The 27,085-nt window shown below is 41.4% G+C and overlaps 3 protein-coding genes across 4 annotated transcripts; 1 reads left to right on the top strand and 2 right to left on the bottom strand.

Annotated features, from left to right (window-relative positions):
• Positions 1-14: 14 nt before the first annotated feature.
• Positions 15-8,946, bottom strand: rab3da (RAB3D, member RAS oncogene family, a). The gene is made up of 5 exons (XM_085775371.1): positions 8,765-8,946; positions 5,205-5,438; positions 2,282-2,400; positions 1,489-1,613; positions 15-1,363 (listed from the first exon to the last, which is right to left on the bottom strand). Exons 2-5 carry the CDS (start codon positions 5,436-5,438, stop codon positions 1,176-1,178), a joined length of 666 nt encoding a protein of 221 aa, XP_085631497.1. The 5' UTR covers positions 8,765-8,946; the 3' UTR covers positions 15-1,175.
• A 1,512-nt stretch (positions 8,947-10,458) lies between these two features.
• On the bottom strand, positions 10,459-12,950 carry pld6 (phospholipase D family, member 6). The gene is made up of 2 exons (XM_085775379.1): positions 12,705-12,950; positions 10,459-10,910 (listed from the first exon to the last, which is right to left on the bottom strand). The coding sequence occupies exons 1-2, from the start codon at positions 12,820-12,822 to the stop codon at positions 10,648-10,650; spliced, it is 381 nt and encodes a 126-aa protein (XP_085631505.1). The 5' UTR covers positions 12,823-12,950; the 3' UTR covers positions 10,459-10,647.
• A 3,436-nt stretch (positions 12,951-16,386) lies between these two features.
• Positions 16,387-19,467, top strand: LOC146991589 (transcription elongation factor 1 homolog). 2 transcript variants are annotated; one of them, XM_085774864.1, is made up of 4 exons: positions 16,387-16,442; positions 16,771-16,909; positions 17,031-17,101; positions 18,427-19,467. In XM_085774864.1, the coding sequence occupies exons 2-4, from the start codon at positions 16,794-16,796 to the stop codon at positions 18,489-18,491; spliced, it is 252 nt and encodes an 83-aa protein (XP_085630990.1). In that variant the 5' UTR covers positions 16,387-16,442; positions 16,771-16,793; the 3' UTR covers positions 18,492-19,467. The 2 variants fall into 2 exon arrangements, with proteins under 2 accessions (XP_085630990.1, XP_085630998.1); XM_085774872.1 differs by having other exon boundaries at positions 16,387-16,463.
• Positions 19,468-27,085: the final 7,618 nt, after the last annotated feature.

Genomic DNA, 27,085 nt, shown 5'->3' with positions numbered 1-27,085 from the left:
ACACACACACACACACACACACACACACACACACACACACACACACACGGAAGAAGGGGAGTTCATAACCTACACGTCACTGACTTTGCTTTCAGTGTACATTTCCTGGTCCAAAGTCCCTTTAAAAATAGAACAATTTATCTCCTAAAATTTTACACCCAACTGGAGGTGAAAATAAAGTATTGACGTTCATTTGTGATATTAACGCATGGCATCATTTCAAAAGAGAACAACAAAGAGCTAATCAAAGGAATTATACAACTCATTGTGAGGTGTAAAGACAAACCTGATAAATGTTTTATTTTCTAATAAATGGAACAACACTTTGGGGTAAAATTTATGACATGATTGATCCCATTTTAAGAAGATTAATTACTGCGTGGAAACCTCTGGACTCTTCTCACACTATTCATAAGTGTTGTTTCATACACTTTAACAAGGGAAAATAAAAACCAGCAGTTATACAGTGTTGTATTAATATCCATATATTTTAATCTCAGTTTTTAGAGGGATGCATGAAACCTGGTAAATGAAACATTTGACTGACATTAACCAATAAAAGTACAAAAAAAGGAAAATATAAATTAAAAGAAAACAAGAGTATCCCTTCAAAACTCCCTAGATTACAAACATACACCTGAAGTGACACAGCACGTTTTAGGTAGGCTACTGCATGTCTGACTTTGTACTGCACAAGCGGGCCTTCATTCTTAGCAGGAGTGAACTGAATCGATACAATAAAAAGGTGTAGGGCAGTGATCACACTGATGCATTTTCACAAGACACCCACAAGGGGGCAGCATGGCACAAGTAAATCACAGTGATCCCACCTCGCCACTTGCGTCGGGCTCGATTTGGTTCATGCCTTTTGTTCACATCCTCACCTCCAACAGGTGCTGCTCAGCCATTAAACAAGGAAATAATGAAGCACAGGCATCGGGCAGAAGGCACAGCTGCTCCAGCAGCTCTTTGGCATTTCAGTGTAACAGTCCCATTCAAATTATGAAGGAAGATAACAGGAAAAACAAGGGAGCATAGCATCCATGATAGTATTGCAGTAACATATGGTAAAGTACATTCACAATGGCAGATTTTTTTTTGGCAATTCAATTAATCTATTTGTGTGTGTGTGTGTGAGAGTGAATGTGAAACCCACACTCAGTGTATTTCAGCTATCAGCATGCACAGCCACCCTGGCTGCCGCGGGGCGTGTCCTTCAGACTATCCCCCTTGTGAGCGGCTGACGGGCTGGCATCGCCGTTGACGCTCTCGTTCATCTTCTCGCAGATGACGTCCACCAGCTTGTCAAACACCTGCTTCACATTTATGTTGTCTTTGGCACTGGCCTCGAAGAACTGGAAGCCTGGGGAGTGAGAAAGAGGAACAGAGAGAGAAAAGATAACACTATGAGTTATGATTAGTGAGGAATGTTTGGTTTGTGTGTGTCATTTTGAGTGTGTGTGTGTGTGTGTGTTTGTGCCTGCTGACCGAGCTCTGTGGATAGTCTCTGGGCATCCTCAGTGGGAACCTGCCTGTCTTCCTCCAGGTCCAGCTTGTTGCCCACCAGCACTACCTGTGCGTTGTCCCATGAGTACGTCTTGATCTGGGTTGCCCTGGGAAACACCAACACAGTATTTTCTCAACCACCTGTCCTGCAGCGACCATCTGTCCCCTCACAACACTGAGCAAGAGCCGCGATTTAATCCCTACATGCATGCATTTCTGACACTGAAAAAACACATTCACCTTCAGTACAATATTTATGTGAATTACTTGTAACAACATTTACATTTTATTCTTCATGTGAAAGGCTCAGTCATTAGTTTGAAAATTATAATTTTCCATATAAAACGTGGTCAATTTACATAATGTTTTACACAGATTACACTACCCACAGTGTAAAAAGAATTTGAATTCTCAACACCGTGAATCTTTGAATAGTCTGATTTCCTGTTATCTATTTTCTAATCCTGCTACTGCTGTTATTTTGCAGGATTTCCCATGCAGCCTCTTACTACAGTAAATACTGTCCAGTGACTGGAGTGAAACCATGAGATGTGTGTATTAAATTGTTTTTTTGTTGCCAATTTACAGCAGCAATGGGAAAATTTGCCTGAGTTTCATCTTATGTATTTAACACACAACAAAATGGTTAGGATGTCTCTAAATAAAACAAAACAAAACAAACTTGAAACAACACATCCCTTTACAGATGCCTTCACACACACTGATCTCTGTAGCAGACAAGAGTACTATGATGCATCATAATAGTTGTACCCACCAGTCCTGAACAGCGTAGAACGACTCCTGGCTGGTGATGTCGTACATGAGCAGGAACCCCATGGCTCCCCTGTAGTAGGCTGTGGTGATGGTGCGGTAACGCTCCTGCCCCGCTGTGTCCTGTACACACACGGTTCATCTTATCCACTTTGCCATGTTTTGGGGGATCTGATTTTTCTTACTGTTTAAAACACCACAATCTGAAGAAACTGGAAATTCACAGTAGTCACATGCTGCCTGTGTAACAAGGAAGCAAACATTACTACTGAAAACTTGACAGACATGAAATTCAAACACAAAAAACATCACCTCAACCTCATCATTAAATTAGAGACAGACTACTCACAATTAACCCTGAAATAAAAGAAAACAACTTAACTGAGAAGAAGACAAATAGTTAAACTGTCCTGAGAAGGAAAGATGAATCATTACGCAACTCAGAAGTTAATCCCTCCCGTCATGTGCTGATGTTGCCACACCCTGTAAATACACCAGGATGTGCTCTCTGCCTTTTGGCAATACCTCAAGGGACAAAAATAAGTTCTCAAGAGGTTATTTGTCTTCTTTATGAATTTGTCTGATTATGGGAAACCTGTTAAACCATTCAATTAAATTGTTGCTGTTGACACATTGCATCAATAAATAAGAGTGATTATTCTGACTGAAAGGTAATATCAAGTTTTCTAAAGATTGGGAAATTTAGGGCTCGTCAGTAAACTGTAGAATATGACAAAGGAACCACGCTGAGGCAGTCACAGTTTAAGATGTTACCACTGTCTCAAACCCTTGGATGCCCGACTTTAGTGCAGTATTACAAAATGAGTTGAGCTTGTTTTAATGCCCCCATGAAACCCATTCAAGTTGCTCAGCAGACAATAACTTTTTACTTGTACTTGGCACCTTACTTGTGTAAAATTATGCAACTGTATCATTGTTAAGCTGAGCAGAGCAGCAACGCTACTCTGAATCCATTACGCTGAAAAAAAAGAAAGAAAAGAAAAGATGTATTACTTTCATCTAACACGAGTACTGTGGGTAAGTCCTCGCCTTCCACTAACATTCAGTAATAGATCTGTCCTGGGTGTCAGTCTGCGCAGTAAGCACATTCAGCTCAGGCAGCTCCAACCCATGCATCTTTCATGAACCCTGCCGTCTGGGGACGATGTTAAACATCAACTGTCATTAACTCCAGACTGTGAGAAATTAGTTTATGCCACATCCATGACAGGCAGCGTCGTGTACGAGGGCAATCTAGGGAATGGGGTGAGGATAAACAGTCTGTGTTGTGTAACGATGCTTTCAAAAGCACCATTCACTCTGGCACTGGTCGAAGCTGCGTTTTAGACCCTCTCAAGCCCCAGGTAAATGCCTTTAATTACTTTAAGTAAATTACAGCTCTGACATTACAGACACTGCAGCATTTCAGTCTCAGTGTTGCTGATTTGCTCTTGGACATTTCTGCTCTGTCCAGCATATTATGAATATATATCTTTTATTTATCATAGGAAAAAAAACCCTGTCAGAAATTATTAAGAGTATGTTAGACCTCAGAGATATGAGCGTCACAGCTCTCTGTAATATGACTAACTGTAAAAGCCTTAATCCTGTGAAACCATCTTAACTACCATGTTTTTGTCCAGAGGTGGCCAGCTGTTTCTTTATCTTTGTTGAACGGAACGTTATGATACATACACACGAGTGTGTTGGGTTTTTAGGGTTTGATGCCCAGCAGTCTTTCTTTGTGAAGACAGAGGGAAGAGGAACAATCTACTTGAACCTGTGAGTGTGTGTGGTTCATATAAATCTTATCTGACATAGCCGTCCGGTGCTGATCATTTGATCAATGGGGAATTTATTTTCTACCTAAACAGTTACATAAAATGTGTGGAAAAACCTGCAATTACATTATATTTATATAAATCTAATTGTTATATAATATATTTTATAAGTCTGTTTAGTTAAAAAAAAAACAATAAACCTGCCAAATAACTCCCTTGTAAATCAGTGGGAGAGATGGCTAATTTACCAATCCACCCACATCAATTAAATGAATCTGGATGTTAAAACTGAGTTTTTATCCATCATGGTTTCTGTGTTGTTGTCAGTTCAGCAAAGAGAACTACAGAAATAGCAGGAGTCATTTGTAATAGTCAAATATACAGTAAAGGTTTGCACATATCAACATCTTTGATGCAAATATGTTGGTGTTCACATCAGTCCTGTTTGCTGATACTTGGCTTTGGTCCAGCAGAACCAAGGTGAATATTTCAATTTTTTCAAGGCTGTTTGCTGTTAAGGGCGTCAGTTGAAAAACAAGTCAAGTGCCACATTAGTGGCAAAATATGACAGATGGGCTAAAACAGCTAAATTAGATTAATTAGAATAAAATCTGGTCAAAGTGTAACACTGTCTGCAAGATTTTAGTTCCCAACTTCTGCACTGAACAAACATCTTTCCCTGAGTCAATGAGAGTCGTGGTGTGCTCTGACCCTTATCTGCCCGACTAGGACACTTTCTTCCTGCTGCAAAGGAGAAACTCCAACTGTGTGTGTGTGTAATGGTAAACAGTTTCAGTGCCTGGAGGTGAAGGAAAACCTGAATAATGAATGAAGATGGCAAAGTTGGAGGCAACTTTTGTTCTTGGACATCTCTCTTCTTTTTTTGGGTTCCCAGTTTAGTTTGCTCCATGGACAGAAAACACAACTGGGAAATGTATGTGGCTCTATTTAACATAAGAACAGCTCATTGTCATTATGAAGAAAGACTGACAACTGCATTTAGATGTGAATTCATGTTTTGAGGGACTTGTTTGTGTCAGAGCAGAATTATTGCATTTAGTCCATGTTACATCATCTACATACAGACATCAGTCGTCCTTTTTGTTTGTGTATTATTTAATGTTGCATTTTATTCTTCCAACTCACCCAGATCTGTAGTTTTACCCTCTTGTCATTCCTGTAGATGGTTTTAACTTTGAAATCAATGCCCACTGTGCTGACAAAGGCGGAGGTGAAGGAGTCGTCTGCATAGCGGAACAGGAAGGAGGTCTTCCCCACGCTGCTGTTGCCGATGATCAGCAGCTTGAACATGTAGTCAAAGTTTTGGTCGGCTGCATCCCTCTGCTCTGGGCCGTCCCCTGGATCTCTGGCCAGTGCCATCTATCAAATGAACAACAACAAGAGGACAGGAGCTTTTCAGATTCATGAAGAGACTGTGACCAAAAAGAGAAGTGTGCAAAACTACTGTAGAGCGCTGAAAGGATTAGCAGAAATTAATCCGCAGCAATTTTGATAACGTTTTTGATTAAACTGCTGAACTATTCAACTAATTCATCAGTAACAATGCAAAAGATTCTGCAGTTACAGCTTCTCCAATGTGAGGATTTACTGCTTCTCAGCTTTCCATCATTTTTAACTTCAATCTCTTCTGGTAGTGTTGGTCAGAATTTGTTTTGTTTTTTAACTGACTCAACAATTAGTTGTACAATGTACAGGGACAATATAATAACCTTAAGTTCAACATGCAGTGGGGCTAACAGTCAAGTAAATGTATCCTGTTACATGGTTTTGCATGACATCCTGAATGCTAAAAAGAATGGTCATTTATTCAACCCACACGGAAAGAACCTATAGGTTTTATATACAGTATACGCATATATGCTAATGGTGCATATATATGCTGCATAAACTGCATATAGGTTTCATATATATCCTCATGAGGATATATGCGCATATGAAACCTATATGCAGTTTATCTGTGCATATATGCACCATGTATATTAGCATATATGCATATATATGAAAACGGCCAATTTTATGTATGTCACATATATTCAAACCTACAGTATATTAAAACCCATAGGTTCTTTCCGTGTGGCAAAACACAAAGTTAGAAATCCTTCCCTGCCACTGACAACATTTTACTGTGTGGTTCTAATGTTTTGAGGTAAATAGAAGATGCCCCCTGTTACAATAGTCCAAAATAAATTTGATTTAACAGAACATTTTGATTCAACAGAGAACATTTTCTAGGTGGGCCACAGTTCTGTTTACTAAAAATTAATCAATTATTAACAACAAAACACACTAAAATTCATGAGGGTAATCACATCACCAAGCACTTTATCAGGGCACCTGTACACCAGGTGACAGTAGTTCAGTGCATAAAATCCTGCAGAAAGGGTTCACTTAATGTTAATATGAAACATCAGACTGGAGGAAAAAAAATGATCTCAGAGATTGTGACATCGTTGTTGGTACATAATGAGATGGTTTGAGTATTTCTGAAACCGCTGATCTCCTCTCCAAGATTTACAACAGCAGCAGGAATGAGCTGAGATCTGAGGCTTCCGTGGACACACACTGCTCTGATGGTTCTGGATATTTACTGGTGTGTATCTACCTAAGCTGCCTTTTATCAAGAGTACAGGTCGGTGGTATACTGTAACAGTGTAGGAAGTGTTTTCTTGGCACAGTTTTGGCCCCATTATACTAATCAATTGTGGTCTAGCTGTCACTGCCTATGAGTCTTGCTGCTGACCAAGTGCAGGTCTCTTTAGCCACAATCTACCACCTCCTGATGTCTACTTCCAACATGATAATGCACCATGGCACAAAGTAAAAGTCAAACTGGCTTCAGGAACATGACAAGAGACTTCAGTGAACCTCGGTGGCCTCCTCAGACACCAGAAGTGAGTCCAGTAGAACTGCCAACAGGAGACTGCAGCTGGAAAACCTGCAAACATTATGTAATGCAGTCACATCAAGATGGAGAAGAACCTCACAGCATCATGTGGAGTCAACTTCATGAAAAACCGAGGCTGTTTGAAGAGCAAAGACAATCCTGACCAAGTGTTACTGTAACATGGAGTTCCTAGTGATGTGATCATTCAGGGCAAATGAAAGTTATAATGTTCAGTTTTAGCTGAAACTGTCATTTTGGCAGTGGCAGTCTCGAATTGTATTACATTATTGGTAACTGAGTAAGTTATGAATGTTGATGATGAAAGAAAGAAGGATAAAAAATAAACATATAGTATACTATGTTGCTTAGACCAGTGGTCCATCTTGCAAAAGGGTCATGTCTACAGCATGGCAGTTTTTATCACAGAACTAAATATGCAACAAGTAGGCTATGTCAACAATTTACACAGCTGATAAATCATCTATCCTACAAGAGCATTTAATGAAAGAGTTCAACAATTATTTGCCTAGACCCTATAGAGTTAGGGTTTTATATGAGTGATGAGAATCATTTGGCTCTATCACAAGCCTCCCTTTGCTGAGTTGGATGTCTGGGATAAGACAGTACTTTGAATTGCAGAGTGAGGAATCTCTGCTATTTGAGAATTTAGTTCAACACTCACCAGCCTGAAATTAATCCAGACTAACAGCCTAGCAAATTTTGAGGTTGGTAAATGGAAGTGCTATTATAAAAATGCTCTGTCTTCCTTTCTCATCGTTCTTAGCTCTCATCTCTGTGCCATGAATCACGGCCGGCCAGGACACTCTCCTTCCACTGTTTCTTCTCCCTCTATCAGTCATCCACTGCTCACTCTGTCCATTTGTCACATGGACTCATGTTATAAAACTTATGGGGTCAGTGGACGCTGAGCGGTGGGCGAGGGGCAATAGATTCTCACCCCCTCCCTGTATATTTAATCCATCATGCGTCTGACCATTCATCCACCCACTGACACTCCCACTTAAACACACACACAAACACACTTGCACACCCATTTATCTTCCTTTACTCTCTCCCATATTCATCCATCTCCGCATCCCTCCTGTTGTCATCCATTCATATCTTCCTCTCTCCCACTCACTCCACTCTCTCTCCTTCCTCCAGCCCTCTGCATCATAAAGAAGCTGAGCCATCCATTCACCCCCCCCCCCCCCCCCCCCCCTTTTTTTTCAGAGAGGCTGAGCCGAGTCCTACTCCTCCCTGATTGCTGAGATCTCTCTGGAGACCAGCTCAGCATTACCACTTCCAAGACCATAAAGAGGAGCTGGCAGGCATGCCGCTGAACACGCTCAGCAAAACACCAGTAACCACGCATGCGCCCCCACATCAAGTGTGGAAACACCTTAAAACTAATGCACCTTAAAACGTTGGATGCGATGCATTTACTACAACAGAAGACAATCCATGTTTACTTTAACCAAAGTGACCACCACATGATTCAAAATGTGCCTGAAACTATAGGAGAGGTGAAAGTTAGGAGAAAGCTGCTGTTTAGCTATATGAGGACACATGGTGGTACTTGTTGACACTTTTTATACCGCAATTAATTCAATTATAAATGTGCAAATCGGCCGAATATGCAACAAGACAAAGATAAAAGTTCATATTGTGAGCTGTGTGCTGACTGTGTAGAAACAGTTCACCTAATTTCCCTACACCGCCCCACCATACGGTAACTCACCTACAACCAGATGACAGTTTTACAACACGGCTGTGCCTTTCCAGAAAATATATTCCTCACCTTGGCTGATGTCTGTCTTCTCTGTCGGTTCCTCCCCTGGTCTTCCTCTCTCTGGAGGGCGATGGGTGTGCGGCGTGCGCTGGTGTCGCTTTCCGATCCCGGATTTCCAGACTGTGCATGTGCCTGTCACTGGGATATCCACTGTTTAACAAGAGTCAAGCAAGCCATAGGACGTACAGCACACTTCCGGTAGCAGCTTTCAAAATAAAATCTCCATCGCTCGAGAAGACTTCATTTCAGATAGCTCACACATGTTAATAGTGTTCTTGTTTTTATCTCGCGCAGTTTGTTTATGTATTTAATTTACCTCAGAATCAGTATTTGTTTAATGACATTACACAAAACTACAACATGTAATTGTTTTTGTAAAATTTTCAAGTTGCCTAAATAAGGTGAGTGATCTGTTTAATCGCATTCCCTTGAGCAAACAGTGTTTTAAAATGGCATGTTTTGTCAGATAAAAGATCCAAAGCACCACTTTTCTTTACAACGCCAGAAGATGTTTAGGTCTACATGAACAAGTAGTATCAGAATAATTGAGGTCGAAGGTCTAAATAACATACAACTGCATCGCAGAATAATAAATTAATCTATACAGACATTTAAAAATATAAATAATGTTGTTTTTTTTGGAATTGCACTTTTGAGCTTTAAAGTAAAAAAAAGTAAAAAAATAAAAATAAAAAAAAAGGTCATATTTCCGGTATTATCCTGTCCGTCGCTGGCTGCTTGACACAGTTTCAGTAGTAAACTTTAGTCGGCCCTGCTGTAGTGTGTGTTGAATGGCGCAGGCATTACGCAGTGGTTACGCATCCTAACTCATGACCTCTTAGTCAAATTGGTCACTTTGTATGCCGTGGATAAAATACAGCAGCTGATTCGCAAACTCTAAAATTCCCATTGGATACGCCTCATTTCGAGATGTGACGGCTGAAATATAACGAGTCATAAGTCAGACGGAGCAGTTCTGGGCTTCAACAACTTTCATCAACAAGCATCAGCCTGACTGTGAGCCAGGCAAGAGTCATGCAACCAGCCACATTCATCATGTCCCAACCAGGTCAACTCTTGTTGGGTTTGCAAACCACAAAAAGAGGTATTGTTGAAACACTGAGCATACCTCTGTGCTGTGAGACATCTCTGTGAATATGAAACAGAGTAAATCATGTTGCAGCAGGAGAGAGACTACAGCTGTGGGGCAATGATGCAACAGACCTGCCCAAACCGCAGCCTGAGAGGCGGTTTTTATTGGTGCTTGGCAACATATAGTCCCCGAGACCACAGAAGCACACCCTAAACAATACACTGGATTTTTTACAGCCAGTGTAATTTGGAGTTATACTGTACACAAGGTGAACTGTGCAGAGGCATTAAACTCAAGCTTCTGACGAGCCAACATACTCTCATTTGTTTGAAGAGGGAAATCACACAACAGATTATTCATCATGTAATGACCATTAAGAAACAAGATCAATTTGATCACCAGTGGAAACCCCCCCCCCCCCAAAAAAAAACTACTATAATAACAACCTGTCAACTTGTGACAGTATATAAAAACACAAAAAATCTTGTATTATTCCCGACTAACAGAAACAGAAGATTTCTCCTTTACGCCAACAAACAAAACTCTGCATATTGTAGATATTATCCTCATCTATGAAATACAAAAATGAAACACATGAACCAGATTCATCCAGATAAATAAGTCTCTTTCAAAATCAGAGCAGTTTTCTGATGAATATTTAAAAGAACATTCCTTATAACTTCTATCATCATCTACAGTGATATCTTAATTTTTACATGAAGAGAAAAGAAAAGATGGAGGCAGCTTCTGGTCAAGCTACCTCTACTGATTCCACACACACACACCTTCTACCTCAGAGCTATCTCTGGAGCTCTGGCTGAGCAGGTTTTTGAGGAGCTAAAGGGCGGTATCGAGCTGGATCGCTGAGCACCCATAACCTGTGGAACTCCTGGATGAAGGGTTGCACCAGGCGTGGCTCCTCAGTGACAAGCAGGTTCTCCATGTTGCTCTGCACTGCACCCAGCGTCCAGTTGAGGGAGCCGGTGATGAGCAGCCGACGGTCCACCACTACAAACTTGTGATGCATGTACACAGGACACACACCGTACCGCACACAGATCCCTAGGGAGCAGAGGGTTGACACGGAGGACGGTGAAGAATGAGGGGGGGATTCTTCAATGCCTCACGCAGTGTGTGTGTGTTGATCTCCTCAACTGTCTACTGTGGGTGGCGCACAAGGAATATCAATGAGTGTCTCTGCAGCTTAAACAACATGTGAGGTGCTTTGAGTTGAATGGAGTAAATTACATAAGGGAAAACAGTGGTGTCAAATTATTATCTAAGGGTGAGGGATGAATATTCCTGAGTCTCAGGACTAAATGCACTTTAAGATTTACACGAGAATTTCTTAATGGATGATATTGACACACATATGGCCTGAGGAGTTATGAAGTAGAAAGGTGATACTGGTAGAATAAATTGAAACCATTGCACTTTCACAACATACACTATTCAACATAAGTGCAACATCACTGATGTCAAAAGCTTACAACACTCAGCACTTAACATTAAAGGTCACATGAGTGTTTTCATACTCGTTATACGATCACAAGACAATTGTTTCTCATAGCCAGCCTGAACAGAGGGAATCATTTGGATGCTAAAAACTATCTATATTAATCAATCAAAAACTGTTCCTATGAATTGATTGTGTAACAAAAATTAAAGCTATAAGTCAAAGTCATTCAGCTGTTGTAGCTATTTTACAACCAAATATAGAAATCAAAAATAATGGTACCATTACTTTCGTATTAATTACTTTCGTATAATATCTGATTTCAGTTTGCATAGATCAGTGGTTTGGACTACAGAGCAAACCAAACAGAAAGATTAGATATGCAAGTTATCTCTTAAAAGGTTAAGTGCATGCTCATTAATGAAAAAAGTGTAAAAACAATTATGAGCTACGCATTAGATGTTCTCAGCATTTATCTTCCAAGAAACATGACCCCTAAAAAGAACTAATTGCTCTGTGTAAATGCTTTTTGGGCTATTTAGAATATTGTTATTCGGCAGCTCAAAGTGAAGACAGCCAGAAATGATGGGAAAGAATAAATACAACTGGCAATAAAACGATAAAGTCATTCCAGTTTTGACCTCAGGACACAGACTGTATGAGTCTGGTCTGTCAGAAGAAGATGTCCCTTTATGATCATTTTTAGAGCCTGTGCACAAATCTGGATCCTGGACCTCTGGACAACCCCCAGCAGTGTGGTTAAGTGCCAGTCACACTCAGCTATTTGATTATAAGATGTTCCTGCAGAACCGTGAGTAAATACAAAAGAGACAGGAGAGGAGCTGATTGTCCCTTGTGTCAAAGAGGCTAGCCGTCAACATGCACGCACACACGCACACGCTTAGAGAAACACTTTGCCTAATGACAGTTGTTGCCTGGTTGCCAATTTCTTACTTACTTAATTCTTACTTAACAACATACACCGAAAGTAATTTATTAAATGCAGAGAGGGCTGAGGGAGAAAGTGAGACAGTGTGAGCCAGACACGTGACACCAAATCTTTCAGTGCTTTCAGAGCATGACTACTCTGACTCATAGGAGGGCTTGTGGTGGTAACATCCATTCACGCAGACACTTCCGATCACCACTCTATCCACTACGAAGGAACCCTCTGAGACGTAATGACAGCGACACTGGTAGTCCGAGAACACACAGTGAGCACCTTTTGTTGAGTGAGAGCCGAGTCATCCTTCCCGTATTTTAACGGATATTTGTTTATAATAATCCCTCATAGGTCGGTGTGAGGTCTTGTTTTGATAAATATCTCTATACGGGTTAACATGAAGAGATATACTTCATAAAGATTCAAAAAATAAATATATCTGTTCTGTCACTCTTACCTGATCTGCGGAGGAACCCTATCTGGGAGCCAGTGATAGCAGCGTAGTCCTTATCAGTGAGGACCTGGATGATAATGCCCTTGGTATGAAGGGCTAGTATAGCCCTGCACAGATCCATGTTTGAAAAGGCAAAAACACACAAATCCACAGAGGATGTAGCAGAGAGGAGGTGGTGGAGAAGACGTGTGAAAGAGGTCTCTACACCATGAGGCAATGGGCACAAACAGGAACTAGAAGACAAGAAGTAAGAAAGAAAACAAAATTGTGTTATCTCAAGGGTCTTAACTTAATATCCTTAATGCTGCCATTGTTGTATATATAATCTTTTACCAAGTATCTCTAGAAAGCAACTCAAGTTGAAAAATAAAATGTTGTGTAGTACCATTCATGATTTTAATTGAATCAAGGTTTGTTTTTTAGGTTTAATTTTATCTGGAGAAATAACTTCGGAAGACTGGTCCTGCTGAGTAAGAAGCAGCGAGGATTAAGAATGGTAAGTGCACTGACTAAATCCACTTACTCAAAGTATCTAGGGGCTAAGAATTTATTTTTGCATTAGTGGCCATTATGACAAAACTGTACAGTGATACAGAGGTAATACATTCCCCTTTCTTCCCTCAACTTAATACAGTGGTTATGTTTCACCTACTAGGAGGGACTGAAGACGTGCTCAACACAGGCCACCTCTGAAGGGAAGAAGAGGACCTCATTCAGGGTTCTTTCACGCCTGCGGCGATGCAGAAACCGAAGAAGCAGCTCCAGACTGAGGGAGAGGGCTATCACCCCCAGGCCGACCACCTTCACTCTCCACATCACTGATGTCCCACAGAAAAAATAAAATACATTTTAAGAGCCAATTTCTTTTTTAACTTTATCTAGGATAACTAAGTGCTTTTGACAGTTTTGTCTGGGTATTTTACATCTCAGGCCAAATTATGATTACAGTTTTGTTTGTGTAATCTATGTTGCTTAAAGTAATATATTCATTTCTTAGTCAAGCTTCTCAATTTTAAGAATACCCTTCTTTTCTTGCATTTTACGCTATAATGTCATGTATAGCTGTACACTGAGCACTACACCTGTATGATCCACCATTTTGCAATTCAATAATTAATTCTACTTTTTTATGTTCTTTTTTTAATAAGAAAAAACACTGCAATTTTTTGGTAAAATGCGTTTTGTTTAGTTCTTTTGTCCTTCTCAATAGTAGAACCACTATAATGCAGGTCAAGTGTACCACCAGCACTGGATATGATCTCAGTGATGATCACAAGTTAATTGACATAACTATTAATATAAATGAATTTTATTGGGGGACAGATTTTTGCATTACATTATAGCACCAATACTTCATCACAACTAACCCCTAACCCCACAAATGTTGTCATTATCAGTTCCAACACATACATTTTGTCTTCAACATATGATTAATTTTCTGTTCCTATTAGCTGAAGGACGTCAGCACACCACAGAATACAGTATCCAGGTTAGTGTGGTGTTCACTTTGGACTTCACGGACGTAAGTTAGCTACCGGTTTAACTGTTGACTTAACCAGCTCACTTTTGTTGACCAAGTTAAGCTAGCATGAATCCTATGAATCCTATGTGTTTTTTTGGGGGGGTGACTTGTGAGTTTAAAATCAAACAATTGATTTAATCAATATAAACTCATGAGAGAAGACAAACTGCAACACAAAGCCGTGTGGAAAAACACGAACCTGCCGGTCTCTGTACAGCGTTGACTCCTGAACATCTCCTGTGAGAGGAAGCGGTGGGCAAAAACAACAAACTTTGGGGTATTTTTTAGTGACACCACTCTTTATTACCTGTGATTGCTTCTGTCGCCACCACGCGGGAATATGCTGCGTCAGTCACATAGGTCAAACTAGAGTGCCTATTCACCTTATTCTCCGGGGCAACCATGGAGTCAATGGAACGCTGTGAGATTGTGTTGGAACTTCCGGCGACGACCGGAAGTCGTATAGTACATTAGCGTTAGCTTGATTATTTGAGTCCGTTCTCAGATGTTTCTTGTTGGCAAATCCGGGTTTTTTTTCCCGTTGTCGATTGCAAAAAATGACGAGCATTATAAAGAGGAAGCTACAATCACTGGAAGAAAACGTGTGAGTTTTTATAGCAGTTGAGCATCGACCTCATCTTCTGTCCCAGTGTGTGTGGAGCTCTGTACGACCTGCACCCACCTCCATCTACTCTAGAGTCTGGTTAAAAATAATTAAATAAATCCCCGTGTCCCCGCTGATTTCAGCCAAGGTGAGCAGCTTGTTTGGAGAGTAGGAGCGAATTAAAAAAAAAAAAAAAAAAAAACGCTATCACAGCCCGAAGCAACACTGTTAATGCACATAAGAGGCTGCTTTTAATTTCTGACAGCTGGACATTGCGCTACTTTTAATTATGAAGCTTTATCCATTTAAACAAAATAAACTAGAGGAACAACTTTCATGTTTAAATTGTGTTTTATAGCCTACTTTTATATATTTTACTGATCGCAATTCAGGCTGGGTGTGCGTATGAAAATATGCTACAGTGTTTCTCTTTTCTTTTCTCTTTTTTGGAGGGGGCGGGGGGTAGTTTAGGTGACAAAGACATTTTTAACTGTGAAAATAGAGATGTATTCAATATTTGCATTTGGGCAATACTGCTGTAGGCGAAACAAGTTTATTCATGGCCACATTTAAGTCACAGTAGTTGAGGGAGGGTTTTATTTCTAAACCCCTCCGTTTATTTCTTTTACACATTAGCGAGCAGGTTCACAGCGTGAACAGCGTGTCCCGACCTGACCAGGCTCTGGACACGGAGCAGAGACCCAGGTCCGATAGTGCAAGGCTCTCTCTGAAGCAGAGGATGAGGCCAGCTTCCCGTCAGTCTTCACAGACAGTCCAGAGTTGAACGAGTTTCTGATCATATAGTTGTCAGTTTGCTCCAGGTGACAGTCGACCCTCACAACAAACCCCCCCCTCCCTCTCTCAGTAAATAGTTCCGACGTCCATGCTGCAGCTTATATCCAAGTAATATAATAGCCTATATATAAATGAGCTCCTGACGCTCAGCTCAACAGTTGGTAAATAGCAGCGGATCAGCGCGATCTCTCCCTCCATACTGGTTCTGCCAGCTCCACTTGGATTTCAAAGTAAAAGTCACGCTGTAAATGAGTTAAATTGTGAAACAGCGGCGCTTTTATAGCCGATTTTAGGATTAAACTCTGAATATATGAGCTAAACATCTGTTACCATAAGTTTCCATGGCGATCTAGCTGGGTTGAAAGAGAGAGTACAGGAAAGCCTGGCTTTAGACTCAATAAAAAATATATAATTATAAAATATAACCCACTAAACTCGCTTCGAAGTACACCCCTCAAGTGTTGTCCATGTTGATTTGATTGTCTGTATTGTAATTGTCCCGCAATATACTGCAAATTCAGTCGATTGTTTACATCAGTTTTTACTTCCGCATTTGACCGGAAGTCGTAACACAATCGCGGCCAAACCGGAAGTGGCAAAGTGGGCGGGGCTACATAAGGTGAATAGAGAGACTCTCTAGGCACTCTAGGTCAAACGCTGTATCGTCACTGCCAATCATTTTGACTGACAGGTCAGTCAGCCAATGGTGGACCAGAGCCCGAACTCTCTCGACCAATCATTTAACGAGAACAGTTGTCGGCGCCGGGACTTGAGAAACCCTTTTCCTCATTACTGCAACGTGTGTCTTCTACAACCAAAGGTAAACAAGATTAAACTTTTTGTATACGACACGCACGATGTATTTCACAATTAAAGCTAGTTGACGCAGAATCAAAGTCGCTTTTATAGCCAAGTCCATTAAAGTCAGTTTTAGCTCCGTTTCTCTCTGTTGTGTGGCGATTTAGGTCCTACTGGGGATCAACAACAAACATGCTAACATTAGCATGCTAACTAACCAACAATATGGGGCAGCAGACTAGAGTTGTTTTCTGCCAAAGTATTCACACTGATCTTCACTTTAGTGGCAGCCACCCATCGCCCTAGCTCTCCTCGATTAAGTTTCACGACTTTGTGTCTTTCATACACAGACTTTTGATTCAGTTCGTGTGCAATGGGTCGCCGCAAGTCCAAAAGAAAGCCTCCCCCTAAGAAGAAGATGACAGGGGATCTGGACAGTCAGTTCACCTGCCCGTTCTGCAACCACGAGAAGTCGTGTGATGTAAAAATGTAAGTAGCTCAATATTACACACATACAGAAACACACATATTTACATGTGTGTATATATAATTTCAAGTTTTAATGGTTGATTTCTGATATTTCTTTTACCCTTTGTTTGTCTTGTGACAGGGAGAGGAGCAGAAATACTGGCATAATATCATGCACAGTCTGCTTGGAGGAGTTCCAGACCCCCATTACCTGTATCCTTATTCACTATCTTTCTCATAACACAATAAAATATCAGCGAGAGAATGGTATAACATTTTGAACACCTTATCTCAACAAATGACTTTTATTAGGTCTGTGCACGCAAGATGATTCTTAATCTTGGAAACACGTAGTCTGACAAAAATAATCTCAGCTCAAGGTCCACTCACCAGGTTTGTTTCACATGATCTCATAGATTCTATTAGTGATTAAAGGTCCTTGAGTTGTCAAGTAGGTGGGTCAGTTATTGTGTGATTTTTAAATGGCTTGGTCACATTATAAGTCTGCTACACAACCATTTCTCCCATTCACAACTCCAACTCCCCTATGTGTGTGAGATGTTCAGTGAGCTCTGGCAGATTCACAGGTCATAGTTCACCTGCATTCGGCCTTAACCAAGATGATGAACTGGAGTGCTGAATAGAATATAGGGGAGGAGTTATTTTTCTAGTGTTTATCATTATGTTCAGTGCACTGTCACACTGACAGAACAAACATTTTAGCATTGCTCTCAAACGGCATCCACTGTCTGTGATCGCTGAGATCAGTCTTTATTACTGGCATCAGAATTGTGAAATCGTTTCCTTTTCAGAGCTGAGTGCTGTTAAATTTTGTCAAACAGAAATGTAGTACAACCACACTTTTAGGATTTGGCGTCAGATATGAATGGCCCTTTTCAGCTCTCTCACCCCCAAATCCTTGTGACTTTGAAGTTGAAGGCGTGACTAGTTTCTGGGCTGGTGTCTTGGGGTTCACTGATTCTCTGTGTTACACTTATGATCACTATATGTTCAGCCCTGGGAGACTGTGTAGCAAAATCCAGGCAGAAGAAAGATCAAGGACGCCATTCATATTGGATACTACTAAATACCATCTTTGTTCAGAGACCAGAGTTACATACATAACATAGTATTCATATACAAACTCCATTAAGTATTGAAAGGAATGTCAGGAAAATTAGGCTTTGTTATCTTGTCGTTTTCTAAGACCTGTTGGCAATGTCACTGTTAACAAAATAATTGTTTTGTCTTCAAATTTTATTAGTTTCAGCATTTGGAGAAAGATTAAAGAAAAATGTTTTTCAATTAGCTTTGAAAGGGAGTGCAACTGAAAATGGTAACCCCTAATTGAACTTCTGATAAATGATATTGATTCAGAGTGTCATTAGTTCTAGGGATCACTGCCCATCTTCACTGTAATAACAAACAACAGCTTTCCTAAGAAGTGGTCGCTTTTCTCTTCTGTATCAATTTTTAATCATGCATTATCTATTCTTCAGCAGGAATTTTTTTTTTATCCTTAATTCACTGCTCCTCAGATCTGTCGGAGCCAGTTGATGTGTACAGTGACTGGATAGATGCTTGTGAAGCAGCCAATCAGTAGCCCCCGTGTGCAGCTGGATGCCTCTCAGGAACAGGCTGAGGATGGGGCTGGTGGGTCTGCGGCCCGGTAGGATCAAGCTGGTCGGAGGATTTTTTCCCCAAACTTTTATTTTTCACAGGTTTCTGTATGGTCAATTGAAATTTACAGCTGTGTGGATCATCACAAACGGGCTCTGGATTGTTCCTGATGAGTTTCCCCTTTGTGAGTAAAGTTTCAGCTCACGACTGTAGTCTTTACTCTTGAGATTTATTTCAATATTTGTTACATGCAGTGTATCCTGATTTGTCCTCACACATTGAGCAGGCCTTTCTGTTTTTGATTATTTTGGATAGGTCTCAAGACCCTTTAGATCCCGTTTAGACAAGCCTTTAAATAATGTTTGATGTTGAAGATTGCAAAATAATGTGTTGTGTTTTTTTTTTATTTTGTTTTTAATTCTAGCTTGGTTATGTTGGTTTTAATCTGAACACAGTTTAGACCAACAGCAACACAGTGATCAACTTGTTTTTAGCATCTCATCTGAACATAGCATAGTTGATAGTTGAAATATGTTTAATCAACAGTTTTCATCCTCAATTAGCCTAGATGTCCTGGGTCTTGTTCAGTCGTAACTATCCACACATATCCACATCCTCGTGAAGACAGTTGTTTCACAGCATTAGGTCATTCCACTGGAGAGGAGCGGGAAAGATGTATGCTTTGCTGCTAAGTTCACAAGTCATGAATTGTTCTTAATCCATTCAGTGTCTCAGGTGATAGTATCATTTTGGCGGACATGTTTGAGAAATAAAAGCAAATCACAAAGTAGAATTTTCTTTGTTATTAAGTGCATGTGTAGAAAATATTGTGTTCTCATCCTGAAATTGAGCTGTAATATGGATATTTTCCTATGCAATGGCCAAAAAGAAGAATAAAATGTTTTTTTAATACAACAATTTTGAAAAGTGTGATCTTGGAAATAAAGGAGCAATAAGACACAATACCAGTTAGTGTTGTTTTCTCCTTTTATTGTGTAATGAAGTAAATGTACTGTATTTTGATAACATAATAGAGTAGATGTCTCATTATACACAAAGACATGCAGTTGCATTGAACAAAAGATGACACACTTCAGATTTCTGTGTTCTTTGTGATCGAGCCATGGTTGTCTGTCCTTGAGTCTGTGCTGAATGTAATAGTCCTAGGTTTTTCTTCTTTTTAAAATGAGGAAACTAAAGGTAGTGATTATATCTTTACGTGACATAAATGTCCCATATAGCACCGTGCACAACCAACCGGTGACGAATGGAGAGACAACCTGAAGGTAGAGATATTACAGCTGGGATTTAGATGACCTGACAAAAAATCTTGAGGTTTAATAAAGAAAAAGGCAGAACATTCATATTCACAGATACCTTACACGTCTTAAGTTCTGGAACAGGCTTAAATTATGAACTCTGTTGAGTGTAGTATAGATTTAATAATAAAAGTTGAATGAGGTGAAAGAACAGACTCAATTTTCAAACGTGGGCTGTTATTTGACTCCATCCTAATGGCATCAACAATAAAAGCTGTTGTTATTTGTACTGTTCCACTGTTCCAGTTTTGATTTATCACTATACAGAGGTATAGTCAGCGATGAACATGCTTTTTGATTAAATCCTTCTGCACTGCGATACCCTCAGACAGTGAATCTATAGAAAGCCACAAAGCCACATTTATTTTTTTTAATTACAGCACTTAAACACCAAGATGTCAAAGACACTGGCACTGCCTATTAAAAAAAAAAAGTCTCTGGCCACAGCTTCTGAGCTACTCTCCTGTGGCATCTGTGACCGTGACACATTTTTAGGAGTCCAGTATCCATTCATCCCCACAGAGCACAGGATGTAGCAGACCACAAATGAAAGAAGACACAGTGTAGCGAGGCTGTGCACCAGGCAGCGCTGAGTGATAATAGATGAGATGTGGAGTGCCTGCCTGGGCTCTCCACCCAGGAAGAGTGTGTCCGTGCATGCGCGCACTGCACTGTGTATTGTGTTTGATGATGGACCCCAGCTGGAGAGGTATTGACGACGCCTTATGAAACATGCTGGAGGATGATTACAATGGAGAATGATTATCACTTAGTCTCTCCTCTGTCTCTGCACGTCCCCTCCCACGCCCTCCCCCTCTCTTCTATTTCTCGCTCCTTCTTTCTCCTCTCCCATTCAGCACGCGAGGTCAAGTGTCACTCCGTCTCCGTTGTCAAGGCTGCCAATCACCCACACAGTGAGTGCAAGGCAACTGTTACCAAGGAAACAGAGCGATTCGGTTGCTAGGCACCTGGAGCTGTGCTCACAATAGTCATTTTGTTGCTTAGAAGCACACGCATGCATACACAAATACACACAAAACCACAGAAATGGCTTTGCCCAATCAACAAGTTTACACAGCGTCAGAGAGAAATTCATATACATTATAATCATACACTGCTAATAAATAAGAGATTTGCTTACACAGTTGTAAGAAATCATGGAATAATAAATGATAGGAGCGTAATTCATCATGGGCACATTTGCAAACAGATGCTAATATAATGCTGAATTTGCACTGAAATGTTGATTCTCTAATTTATAATACTTAGCAATAATGCTAATGTACCAAAAATGTAATTCAGGATGTTTTATTCTAACACCTTTGCTGCCTGATTAATCAGCATGCCCTGACGTCCAAGAATTCTTCAAGCCTGCACCACAACTTGATCAATAAAAGACATAAACATCCATCATTCTGACTAAAAATAGTTACCCATAAAATCAATCAGTCCCTTAGTTCCCCACTGGCAGACGGACCCAGTGAACCTAGTTAAAATGTGGGTGTTTTCATATATATGGGGATCTATCTGTATGCTTGTTTTCATAAAATCCATCAATCCTTGATATCTACTGATGTTTAGATCATTCGAACCCTCATGCAGTTTGTGTGTGTGTGTGTGTGTGTGTATGTGTGTGTGTGTGTGTGTGTGTGTGTGTGTGTGTGTGTTAGGTCCTGAGTCTCCATCTTGACAGCCAGTCCGCTAAGCCGAATACTGAGATCCCAGCCACGGGTGCAAGCCTTGACATGTCCTCATATGTTACTGTCTCCTGTTGCTGCTACAGGCGTCAAACTCTCACACATTTTTAGCATGAGCCAGGGAGTCAAAAATAGGAGTGCAATACTAGTTTGTAGTGCAGTGGGATGATGGTTATGCACGGTTATGATGTACCATGTCAAGGCATTGCAGCCGTTTACGTCTGAGGGCTTCCAAAAAGCCATTTCTGCCACCAATTTTGCCAAGATCAAATTTCTGTTCACTCTGAGGAAAATGTTGGGTGCAGAGTGTGATGGACTGGGAAAGACACTCATCAACTGATAAGATTACAGGCTCACTTGTGTGCACAACTGACTGACAAGGGTATGTAATCAAGAAGGCTTGGAATTAACGTCTGAGTCAGGAGACTTTTGTGTTAAGCTCCCTGAACTAATGCCAGGGGGGTTTAGCTTAGTGGCACGGGGCGAGTCTTCCCCACCAGCGCCTCTGCAGGGAGAGACTGAAACTGGCCAGCGACACAAACTCATTTCCTCCACAGGTGTAAAGAGTGACATGGTTGATAAACCTACGATGATAAAACCTTTTCAGTGGCTGGATTTGATTTGGGCACCTGGCTGGCCCTGATTGCGTTCTATTTTAAAACCTTTCTGATTGAACAAAATAAGCCTTTTTCCCCCCATAAAACGTCACCTCTGGGTGCTTAATTAAAATCCATCCCGTGTCTGTGTCACCACCTCAGCTTGGCGATACATAGTGTATGTGTCTGCCTGGTCTCTGCCATTGTAGTCTACTGAATAATGCTCTGCTTTTGGTCCACTGTAGATGATTAAGCTTCCACTCGACTACGCGTATTCTCAAGCAATAACATCCACATCTGTATTATCAACCCAAGAATACCCGTGGTCGAGACCGGAGCAAAGAGGCCCACCTCCTCCCCTCCATTCCCTTCTCTCGCCTCTCAGCTCTGGAGCTCATTCTCCTTTTCTGTGTGCATCCCTTCAGTTCCTGCACTCTGAATAAGATTGCAGCGTGGAAGGAGGGGGGGTCTGTGTGGAAGCAAATCTTTAAGGACAGCACCTAGGATAAGAGAGACAAAAGAGATCATATTTATCCTTGAATAACAATGCAGCAGCATTGCTCAGAGGTTATAATACACATTTCACGCACGCTTCAAGTCACATTTTGTGCACATTGTCAGACTAATAACCCGATTGTAAGCTTTACGCAATTGCCACACACCCACACGTACGCACACAGACTCGCACAGGCGGACTGCTACGCATCTTTACCTGAGCTGCACCAAGTAAACAGATTACACTGCCAACAGCTAGTCCCTTTGCTCTCCTCGGTATCAAGCAACCATTTAGCCAAGCGCTGAGGGAGAGGGCAAGCTCACCAATTATCAAATAGGTGTCAGTGTGTGTTACACTGCACTGAGGGGAGAGACTGATTACCAAACAGATGTTCAGCCCTCACCTCCATCCCCTCCTCCTCACCTCCCCCCTTCTTCCATTCCATTTTCCACTCCTTCCCCCAATCTATCTGTCCTCTCCTCTCCTCTCCTCTCCTCTCCTCTTGGAAGACTCCCCCCATCATCCCCTCAACACACACACATACACTCCTTCTCTTTTCCTTGGTCTGTCCCATGGAGAATAAGCCTGGCTCTTTCCTATCCACACTTGCCAATTAGAGACACAGTAGTTGTCAATCAGCGGCTGAGGAGGAGAGAAGGAGAGTCATTGGGAAAAGGGTGGTGATGGTGGGTGGGGGTTGCATCAGCACCACATACCCCCCCCCCCCGGAAAATTCAGGCGAGTCTACAAACATGACTTGACTGTCTCTCTCTTTCTCTCTTTTTCTTTCTCTTTGTCTCACTTTTTCCTGTAACCTTTCCTCTCTAATCATTGTGATCCCACCCCTGTGTTTAGCCTCCTACCCCCTCTCCTACTTTCTCATCCTCAGATCAGCTTGTTTATCCATTCAGGCACACACACTTTCAACCAGACATCGTTTTCTGTAACCGTTCACCGATCAAAGCAGCCCACCATGTGAAACCTGACACTCCCGGAAAAAGTCCCCATTCGCCACTGACAGTTCTCCCTCTCGCCTCACTCACGCCCGTGCTAGTCTACTTCATCGTGAGGGAAGTGCCAAAACTAGCCGAGGCCATCATCACGCCTATGAGATCGTGGCACTCGTTTCTCTCATTATCTACACTCCTCTAGCCCTCTGTCCTCATCCCTCTCCTCCTCCTGCTTCTTGTCTCTTCCTCCTTCTACCCAACTGTCCATGTCTGATGGGGCTGCTGATGATGACAACTCAACTGGACGTGTCTTCTGTTCTCACCAAGAGCTGTGAAGAGATGTACGTAGGTGTCAGAGATCTGGTGTAAAAATACACCCTGCTGCTGCCCTCTTCACTTCACAGGACTGGTCTGTGTCTGCTCGGTGTCACTGGGATGTCTCCGTCTAATTTGAAGACATGCCTCAGTGTGGTTTTGGCTGTGTACGAGGGAGCTAAGCTATGATAGCATGTCACTCACATGGGTGTGCCTGCAGCTGCAGATTTTGAATGTATGGACCAGCAGGCCTTTCTTCTGTCACCTCAGTTTTACTTTTTTTTTTTCATCCATGTAAACTGTCATACATCCACAGGTTTAAGATCAAAGCTTCATCCCCAATCATTTCTTTCTTTTCTTTTTTTTTTGCACTGGATAAGAACTTTATTTTGTGGCGGAAGACATCTGGTTCGCATTTATAAGAAAATCCATTTCCTGAATTGAGTAGATTGAAAGTGAACTGGCTCCAGCTGGACAGCCTAATGAAAGAAAATCGGTCTGTGTTTCATATTTATGTCTGACGCATCAGACTTATCAATTCTTGAATGTACCTGGTGTGTCAGATAGGAAACAGAATTGCAAGTGGCTGTGCCAGAGGCAAAGACAAGACAGGCTTGAGATGGAGACAGAGACTGAGCGGACGCTGGGCTGCTGCTTGCACATTACTGCTTAATTGCTTGGAACTAAAGGCGCTGTTATGAGGATGTTTATGCTTATGCCTGCAACAGCAAATCTTTCCAGTCATTTTGGCTACACTGTGGAGTCTAATAGTCACTACCCAGACAAAAAATAAATGACCCAGTGATGGCTATTGCAACAAATTCAGCCTAGAGTGCAGAATAAAAATAAAGAATGTAAAAACACACACACACACACCCTTTCTCTACCTTTGGCCAAACTTTTAGTGACAAACTTAACAGAGCCACTTTGGGTTTTCTTAATCTTACTGGGGGTTTTCAATGCATAGAGGCTCCAGGTGGCCTACTAGCCCAGATAACCAGACAACCACATACCACTGTAAAATTGCAGATAGCCAGCACCTGTCCTCTACGTGACAGGCTTGGATATTAAGCTTTCTTTGTTTGTAAATACATCCGCTTCCACTGACAAGGAGAACCCAGTTCAGAGTGGGAAGCGTGGATTGAATCCTTAACCCTTTACAGGGAGTGCGAGAGATTTAAAACATCTTTGTCTCTCTGTTTTTTTTTGTTTTTTGTTGTTGTTGTTGCTTTTTTTCCTAACAGGCTACAAAGGAGGAAGGCACGCTGTCATGCTGCTGGTAAAATATAAGGCGACGTGCAGGTGCAGTTCTCATCAAGTCATTTGATAGGCACTTGGGAGTGATGCTGATGGGACCAACCTGTTTAGTTATCAAACCATAAAGCGTGCCAACGAGAAATTGATCGGGCGTGAATCCCGTGCCATGCAGTGCTACAAACCGACTCCTGGAGCTTCAACCCGCAAGTCTTGTTTTCTCCACTTCAGGGATTATCAACAAATATCTGGAAATATCAGGACAGTCTAAAGTGATGGGACCCGGAGCAACGCCGCGTTGTCAACTGTGCCCAATTCGTTTTTTTTTTGTTTTTTGTTTTTCCTTCATGATAAATAATTGCGGGGTGAAAAAAAATGTAACTTACCGCCATGTCCACCTTTTTTTGTCATCTCCCCCTGAAGAAGCCGCTCTATATGCCATTCATCGTATCCATGCTGAAGTGTGAGAATAGGCTATACTGTGCAGGGAAACGCCCCCCCACCCCAACCCTCCCTGCTATTCCTTTCTCTCCCGTGCGCTTCTCCTCCTGCTTGTGGGGAATCACATAACCACTCCTTGTTTTTTCCATTCTCTCCGAGGGAGGGATGGAGCGATGGAGCCTATGCAGCAGCAGCATCAGCATCCCATGCAACTCAGCGGCAACCTCTCACCTCTCCTCCTCCTCCTCCCCCTCCTCCTCCTCCTGCCCTCCTCTCTTGTCCATGCCTCCATCCAGGCTTGCCGCCGAGGAGCATGCCCTATAGTGCGTCGGTTCCCAACATGGGGTCCGGGGACTTAAAGGGGGCCATGATGGAGCTACAGCAGTCCTTGGCAAAATAATTTAAAAATAAAAAAGCATTGGGGAATATGTATGTGTAAAAGTGAGTGACTGTTTTTGAGCCTCACTGATATCACTGCACCCTAAATGCTTTGTGCTATTAAACTGTAATCTTTGAGCTTACAAGAAAAATGTTGTCAGTTGGGGGCCTTGAGATAATCTTGAGTTTTTAACAGAGTCTATCATGGGATGGTTTGTGAATTATAGTGTGCTTGTGTTCCTAATTGGACCTTTTTATTTTCTGATGTGCCATGGAAAATATTAAGATATTGTGCTTTAGATCACATCTTATAATGAGACTCCTTCAGTCTGTTCTTCATAATGGGGGTGGACAGACCTGTACAATATAATGCAATCTTGTGCAATGGCCATGCAATAAATAACCAATCCCTGTTTTCTTTGCATGGCTCACAGTGTCTTATGGTCATTTTAGGGATTCTTAGGTTGTGTTGCTGTTGAATTGTCATTTGCACCACAGTGTCTCTGGACAAAACAGGTATGGTGTATCGCAATACAATACAACTCAGCATTATAGCTAGTTGTAGTGTGACAATGATGCTTCTTTTATTTGGTTCAAGAGCTGGTAACAACAATAGGAGTACAATATGGCAGACTGCAGTTTAGATTTTTAACACAATTAAGTTGTAAATAATAACATACATGACTTATATTAATAACTATCTGTTACAGCTTTAAGGATTTATTGCCGGGCTGTTGTATTAGAATTCATAGAATTTTACGGGGAATAATGTTCTGTGGGTATTTATATATTAATATAGGTTTGAAATCAATGGGAGGGGATGTTGTGGCAGAAATAGATTAACGTCATTTTAGATGAAGCCACTGCTCAGTCAGTCATTACTGCTGAAATCATAATAGACTGAAGTGGGACTCAGCCTGTGTGTTTTGAATGGTGTTCCCTGCAGGGTTTCAACAGAGGTTTCAACAAGGTCTGTGGTGAGTGGGTGTGCGATCGTGTGTATGTGTGTGTGTGTGTGTGTGTGTGTGTGTGTGTGTGTGTGTGCGCGCGCGTGTGTCTGTGTGTTCCAACTCCTAATCCAGTCTCCTGGGACCTCTGTATCCAGTTGATGGTCTTCCTTAGCAGACATGC

Source organism: Trachurus japonicus, chromosome 1 (assembly GCF_045865225.1).
Source record: "Trachurus japonicus isolate A0001 chromosome 1, Traja_1.0".
Taxonomy (NCBI): domain Eukaryota; kingdom Metazoa; phylum Chordata; class Actinopteri; order Carangiformes; family Carangidae; genus Trachurus; species Trachurus japonicus.
This window is presented reverse-complemented; position numbering and strand designations above follow the sequence as displayed.